General features: G+C 34.0%; 1 protein-coding gene across 1 annotated transcript; it reads left to right on the plus strand.

Annotated features, from left to right (window-relative positions):
- The first annotated feature begins 1740 nt into the window (after window positions 1-1740).
- Window positions 1741-5893, plus strand: LOC107783195 (L-ascorbate peroxidase 3). The gene is made up of 9 exons (XM_016604170.2): window positions 1741-2000; window positions 2090-2214; window positions 2993-3042; window positions 3224-3289; window positions 3386-3434; window positions 4323-4405; window positions 4501-4580; window positions 4675-4777; window positions 5309-5893. Exons 1-9 carry the CDS (start codon window positions 1885-1887, stop codon window positions 5504-5506), a joined length of 870 nt encoding a protein of 289 aa, XP_016459656.1. The 5' UTR covers window positions 1741-1884; the 3' UTR covers window positions 5507-5893.
- Window positions 5894-8180: the final 2287 nt, after the last annotated feature.

Here is an 8180-nt window from a genome sequence, read left to right on the forward strand (position 1 = left end):
AAACTATTCCGAATCACACCCGACGCCTGCGGGACCCCATACAATCATGCCAAGTGGTCCCAATACCTTATTCAAACTTATCCAAATGCTCGAAACACCATGAATAATATCAAAATTACGAATCAATGCTCAAAATCCTTCTTTTAACTTTCAAACGTTCAAACTTCGTTGAACGCATCCGAATCACAATTAGACATACTGGATCACGACCAAACTTCATGCACAAGTTTCAATTAATAAAATAAAACTATCCAAGGTCACGGAACACCGTCCTGAGTCCGATAACACCGACATCTACTTCAAGTCAAACTTAGCAAATTTCAAAACCTTCAAAAATACAAACTTCCGATATTAAGCGCCGAAATGCTCCAGGACTATCCGATACTCAACCCGAACATACGCCCAAGTCCGAAATTACCTTACGAACTGATAGGGACGTTTAAATCCCGATTCCGAGATCGTTTACTCAAAAGTTAAACCTTGGTCAACTCTTCCAACTTAAAGCTCTGAATTGATAATTGTTCTTCCAAATCAACCCCGAACTTTTCGAAAATCAAAACCAACCAAGCGTGCAAGTCATAATACATAAAGTGAAGCTACTCAGTATCTCAAACTACAAAACGACATGCTAGAGTTCAAAACGACCGATCGGGTCGTTACAATTGCCAAATTAGTTTTTTTTATAATATCAATGTTGATTCAGTGGTCTAATTCCTATTATTATTATTATTATTATTATTATTATTATTATTATTATTATTATTATTATTATTATTATTATTATTATTATTATTATTATCATTATCATTATTATTATTATTATTATTATTATTTTATTTTTCGATTTCTGTACTACCTGTTGTTTCTCTTGCTTCGTTTTTCTTACTGCTTTATTGTTTTGCTATTGTCACTGTGCTTGTCTTTAGTATTATTTTTAACATGTATTCTTCACTACTATTTTCTTTTTCAAACATGCTGAGAGAAGCTTTCTTTAGCCGAAGGTCTATCAGAAATAGCTTTTCTATCTCCTCGAGGTAAGAATAAGGTCTATATATACACTATTTTTCTCAGATCTCACATTATGAGAATATACTAAGTACAGAGGCGGACACACACTTTAACAAGAGGGGTCACCGGTACCCGGTAACTTCCGTAATAACTTCATATATGCTTGCAAATGTCTTCAAGAAATAGTCAAATATTAGCATAAGCCCCCGTATCAATGTTTATGAGCAGTGATAAATTCTAGAATATCATAGTGCCCCACGATTACTGAATTCTGGGTTCACCTCTGACTAAGTACGTTGTGTTATTGTGTAGTAGTCCTATATGGCCTTGTGAAAGCACTCTACTCATACGGGCTTTTTCCTTGGGTCGTACAGAGTCGGAGTTCTAAAAGCCCGTAAACCATGCAAATTGGAATGGTCATAGATCAGCCTGGTTTAGCGAGCAACAAAATAAGCTGACGCAGAAAATGAAGGTTCGTTAGATCCGCCAGCCCACGAAGCTCATCGGGCAGCCAATAGTAAAAAGATAAGAAATGCCCACGCCATAGCACGCATACCAACACATTCTCAAACAATAACCCACGCTTTTCAATCCCCACGTTTATTCACGCGCCAACCATTTTCGTAAGATTGTCGAGTGTCATTAACGCGCTTCTTGAAAGCGACTTCATAATCCTTTTTGGTATTTTCCCTCCATATTCCACTTGAAGAAGCAAAAATCCAATTCGTTTCTTGTGTTGTTCCATATTCATTGCTTCTGTAATTCACTCTCACAAAAAAGTTCTCTCTTCTCTTTTCTTCTATATATTCCTTGTGTATCATAATTTCGTTCGTCAAAGTTTACGATATCAGTGTACTGCAACGTCGTGTGTTATCAATGGCGGCAGCACCAATAGTGGATGCAGAGTATCTGAAGGAAATAGAGAAGGCACGCAGAGATCTTCGAGCACTTATCTCCAGCAAAAACTGTGCTCCTATTATGCTTCGTTTAGCGTACGCAAAAATTTTCAAATGTTGTGGAAATCAAAATTGATTTTTATTTGACATTATATTTAATTTTCGGGATATATTTTATTTTGCAGGTGGCATGATGCAGGAACGTATGATGCTGCAACAAACACTGGAGGACCTGATGGATCAATCAGGAATGAGGTAGAGTACAAACATGCCGCTAACAGCGGTCTCAAAATCGCAATTGATCTTTGTGGTGAGCTTTTCAGTCTTTTAGTTTCCTGGAGTACTTTTCGCATAATTAAGATAGTTATTACCTCAAGAGATCTACTGATGATCTGGAAATGATCAAGTTGTGTTCAGTGATAGTGATTATGAATGTGATGGTTAATAATATATATTAATGATTTCAGTTTAAGTACATGAATGCTTTTGATTGATTTTGTATGTTAAGAGCTAATTATGTTTTACAGTATATTGCTTATGCTTACTGTGTGTGAGTTTTCATTCGATGAAGAAAAGTTGATTTTTTGACTTTTACTTTTTTGAAATTCTGTAATGGATTAGCTAGTTTATTAGTTCAGTAATTTGTTTTGTATATAGAGTTCTTCCTTATATTATTGACCAGTTTCTTATGTGTCGTTTTTTTTACATGAGAAGAGAATCTCTCTCAGTGCATGCACTTTTACCTTTGAGTTGAAAGCATTCTGGAGAAGTTTGAATCTGTTTAATTTACACTAGCAAAAAAACTGCTTTTCTAGCACATGTTTTTTTTAAGCTGCTTGAAAACATTGTATATTCTATTATACTCTCTATGTTTAGCATCAAATTTTTACTCCTTTCAAGAAAAATGGACACAATACCTAATGTTGCTCTAAATTTTTGATAGACTGGTCATTGTCTTCTGAATAAGCATCATCCAATGCCTATGTTTTGTTTTTATATTAAGTGCTTTTTTTGTCAGTTTAATCAAGTTTGAAGAAAGAGATATTAAATCCTATCTTCTGATGCCTTTTCTTTTGTATGGAGCACAGAGGAAATTAAGGCCAGGCGTCCTAAGATTACGTATGCTGACCTCTACCAGGTGAGGATACTTGTGTCGAAGATTTGTTTTCCATTTTCGTAAGGTTCTGCTTAACTTTTAGTTGTATTATTAGCAATTCACTGATGCCAAATGCATAGTATCAATTGGGAAACAAATATATTCTGCTCTTTATGGCATTTGAGATTGTTGTGCTTAATTGCCTTTTTATTTGGGACTGCAGCTTGCTGGAGTTGTTGCTGTTGAAGTAACTGGGGGTCCTACCGTTGATTTTGTCCCTGGTAGAAAGGTACACAGCAAAGATGAAAATATGCCTCCTTTTTCCATTTTAAACTTGAGGTACATTTGATGGACTTGTCTTTAGTAACTTCCACCTTTCTATCAGGATTCATCAAGTTCACCTGAAGAAGGACGCCTTCCTGATGCCAAACAAGGTTAGTCATCTAAAAATGTTGGCTTAGCTGATCTATCATTTGAAATTAAGGTAGTAACAGATAAAAGGTAAAGAAACGCAGAAATTTTATCTATCTTAACTCTGAAGTTTACCGTCTGGGATTCTTCTCATTTGATAGAACAGGTTGCTTACTCTGCTGAATATCACCACGACAAGGTGAACACATACTCATTCTCTAGTAGAGAAAGAATCCATGAGAACACAGGATACGAATAATTTTAAATAGCCTGTACTACTTGTTTAAGATTAGCCTTAGAACTACAGAAACAATACTGACCGAATTTATTGAGGTGCACTGTGAAAATTTAGTTAAACTTGATTCAGTTCATAATTCAGTTCATAAAATTAAGTGAAGCTTTACCTATCCTATTTACATTACTTATCCTCTTTATGCCATATATGGTGACTAATTATTGTTCTTGCAGTATATTGCTCCTAAGTAACTTGAATACTTATAAAACTCTTCCTTGGTTCTGCATATCTCTATGTGAAGGTCACATGTCAATAATCTTGTAGATGACATAAGTTAGTTTTTTTGCTAATTTGCGCTGATCGCTTTATCTCCTAACATGTTTCTTGGTTTTGTTCACATTATTCTCAAGAACATTTTGTAAAGGAAAATAACTTATTCCAATAGGTGGGAGCTCTTGAATATTATGAACAATGACATTGAACTGGATTTGGTGATTATTCTATTGGAAAAATTGTAAATATTGCCAAAACTGCTCCAAGCTACCTTGGAGTACTAAGAACTGGGCATGTTTTTCTGAGAGTGCTCTACAACGGAGTGCTCTGACTTTGAAACATATTCTCAGCGACAGCATGTTGCGTATCTCTTACTTTGTTCAACATTCTAATGCCTTTTTAGGCCCACCACACTTGAGGGTTGTCTTTTACAGAATGGGACTCACTGACAAAGATATAGTGGCATTATCTGGAGGCCACACACTGGTATTATATCACATGGATCTGAATCTAGATACTGATATATTCTTACGCATGAATGCGTTTGTCTTAAAGTTCCTCTTTTGTGTTTCCTGTTGCAGGGAAGAGCACATCCAGAGAGATCTGGCTTTGAGGGCCCTTGGACTAAAGAGCCTTTGAAATTTGACAACTCATACTTTGTGTAAGATTAGTATAATCATGAACCTCTTTTATATTTCACCATTGTTAAAAGAAAATTTTCATGACTGCTTGCCCAAATGATAATGATCTCTTAGGGAGCTCCTCAAGGAGGATTCAGAAGGTCTCTTGAAACTTCCCACTGATAAAGCTCTGGTTGAAGATCCACTGTTCTGCCCTTATGTGGAACTTTATGCAAAGGTATTATAGCTCATGTTACTGTGCATAGTTTTAATGGTCAATTGTTGTAATACATCATTTAAATTTGTTACTACTAGACAATATTGCATAATGCAAGAAGGAGAGTAACATTAAAACCCAGCAAGGCTGGCTAAATTGCTGGAAATTTATCTATCATTTGTCACTCTGTTGCTATTCTTTGCTTTCTCATACATTGATTATAACTAAGGATTTCGTGCTAGACCATTATTTCCTATTGATGGTTTGACACGCATAAAACTGTGGTAAGGGCACTGGAATGTTTTGCAACATAGTATATCCTTGACTGGTCCACCCCAAGGTTTGTCACTCTCATATATCTTTACTGAGCAAATGAATGATAACAATCCTCTTTGAATCTTTCTTCCAACTTAACCATTATGCATATCCATTTGACTAAAGAGCTGCATTATTCTTCAAAACTTCTGGCAATCTCACAAATTGTTTTTTTCTAAACAATCTCACGCAAAAACTTTTTCTGTAATAGCTTATATCTACTTATTTCTACGACAGGACGAAGAGGCTTTCTTCAGAGACTATGCAGAGTCACACAAGAAGCTCTCAGAGCTTGGATTTGCACCACCTTCATCTTGCTTCAAGTTAGCAGTAAAAAACAGCACGGTGTTGGCACAAGGTGCTGTTGGAGTTGCTGTTGCAGCAACTGTTGTAATACTGAGTTACTTCTATGAACTCAACAGGAGAATCAAGTAAGCATAGGCAAGCACACAAGTTCCATTACATTGGCGGACTCAATTGAAAGCAAATTGGCAACTGAATAGCTCCATAATTACAATGGCATATACTAGATTGATGATTGTTACTGACACCGCAAAGATGATCCTTGTATTTCGTTATTTTTCATCAATAAATCTTGGGATGTGCTGCTCGTAGCTACTCAAGTATAGAATAACATGCCTTTGGCGAATTTGAACTATACATAGTTCCACTTATGGTTCAAATATATTCCTCATAATGGCATCACACTCTTAACCCTCTGTTTTCTACTAATTGTCACCTATGATAATTTGTTGCAAAAAGGAAATAGGAGACACTGTTGTACTTTTAATCTTATATATGAGAGAAGTCGCAAATCAAAAACCCGATTGAAATATCGTAAATAGCCTTTAGTTTAATTTAAATGCTTGAATCAATTTCAAAAAGGGGTCGTTTCAGTCCCATCAATGCGATCGACCATTCTAGTTGTTTGCTTATTGTACTTTCGTAATTTGGAAATTTGGGGCATGACTAGGATGAAACGAGGTGGTTTTGACTAATCAAATTTATCCTCAATTAAACAAAATGAGTAGTTTTAGTCCAATCTCTAATGGAGTTTATATCATCATAAACGGATTATTTACTATTGCGAGGGATAAAACGGGTGTTTTTTATACTAAGTAATACTTTCACATTACGCATTGAACAATTATATTTCTAACTTTATTTTACATAAGGCATTTTTTTTATTTCCAACTTACATAAGGCATTCTTTCGGGTATAAAAGAATGTCTTAGTCATTACATGTTTATTAGAACATGGCAAGCAACCTGAACAAGTAGATTTCACTACGAAACACCATACCTATAAAATTTGTGCAACTAATTCAACAGTCGGTTTGCAGTGTTGAACTATATCTTACTAATACATGCTTAAGTTATTAAACTATGTCAGACTAACACATGCTTAAGTTATTCATCACATAATAATAATAATAATAATAATAATAATAATAATAATAATAATAATAATAATAATAATCTCATATGACATAACTGCATAATTATCTAGGAATAAAACGACTCCCACTGCTCCGCTTGCATGAAATGTTTTGGCTAATGTATTTCAAACTTCAAGTTAAATTCTTTACACCTATGAGTATTTAACTAAGAAAATTTTGGTCTGAGATGCTAACTCAAGTTAGAGTAATTTCAGCCTTAATTTTGAAATTTTGTATGACACTTTTAAAAATATTTTTTTGTTATAATTTTTTTTTATATCCCTTTAATCCGAGTACATCCATCCAACGAAAACTATCTAATTCTTGTTCATACAAAAACCTGCATGATAGTGTGAGACGAGAAATCGAAGTAGCTGCTCTATTATCCCTGCTGATATTCTAAAAAGATTTTCCTACTCCTCTTGATGCTGTACACTCAATGAAACTTAAAATTTGATTTTAAACAGCAAAAAAAAAAAAAAAAAAAAAAAGAAGATACGAGATGGCAAGTTATTAAATGAATAAGCGAATAACTAAAAAAGTTAGGGAAAATTCCACATAAGAACAACTGAGATCCGCACTTTTCAATTTTATAGTCCGCATTTCAATTTACAACTAGCCCAAAAATAATAGGCTAAGACCCAACATCCATATTCAATAGGTTCTTAAAATTACTATTTAATTTTTTAAAAAAATTGCTCAAGCTTTTAAGTTAATTTTGGACTCTGTGACTCAAATATTAGTTCAACAAACCAAATCCATTTGGGTGGTGAAAATTAAATTTTTAACAAGCTTAAATATGTGGGTTTAAATTCCGAATTTGATTTTGTGAGAAATTTGGAGTGAGTGTTATTTAGACTTGTTAGAAATAGTATATATCACTACTAAAAAATAGTTGTTTACCGACGCAGCAGTATCGCCGGACTTTTTTCCGTCGCTATTCCGAGGGACTTTCCGACGGAGTCCCTCGGAACTTTTGAACTTTTTAATTTCTATTTTAAAAAAAAAAAATAACCGACGGACAACTCTCGGTAAATAATGATACTTTGACCGATCAAAATTTAATTGGTTGTACCGATGCACTCTGTCGGTACTTTACCGACGGACTCCCTCGGAACATTTTGTATTTATATTTTTGAATTATTTTTTAGAAACTTTCGGTGTCTGTCGGTGCTTTTAAAAAAAAATGAAAAAGAAAATAAAGTTATCGACGTACTCAATCCTACTGCATTTACATAATATTTTGAATTTTGTTCTTACAGTACCGATGAACTTCCGTCGGTAACTTAAATATATAATCTTATAGATAATTATTTTGTATTTTTTATTACACAATACCAAGGGAGACCGTTGGTAAGTCCCTCGGTAAGTAGTTACTTAATTATCTATCTTAGTGGTTGATTAGCTTATTTATTGAAATTTACACTAAGTGGAGGTAATTACACTACTTAAAAATATATTAGTGGTAATTAGCTTAGTAATTTATAATTACACAAAGTAAAAGTGAATTTGTAGTATCCTTAACTACATTGATTAACCTATACATTAATAGTTACACACTAAGAAGAAGTGTATTAGTCGTTTTCGTAAGAAATATTAGTGATGGTTTATCTTATAAATTGATAATTACTGTAAGTAAGAAGTGTATTAACGGTGTCCTTAAGTAACGTT

This window comes from Nicotiana tabacum, chromosome 17, assembly GCF_000715075.1.
Source record: "Nicotiana tabacum cultivar K326 chromosome 17, ASM71507v2, whole genome shotgun sequence".
NCBI classification, from domain to species: Eukaryota; Viridiplantae; Streptophyta; class Magnoliopsida; order Solanales; family Solanaceae; genus Nicotiana; species Nicotiana tabacum.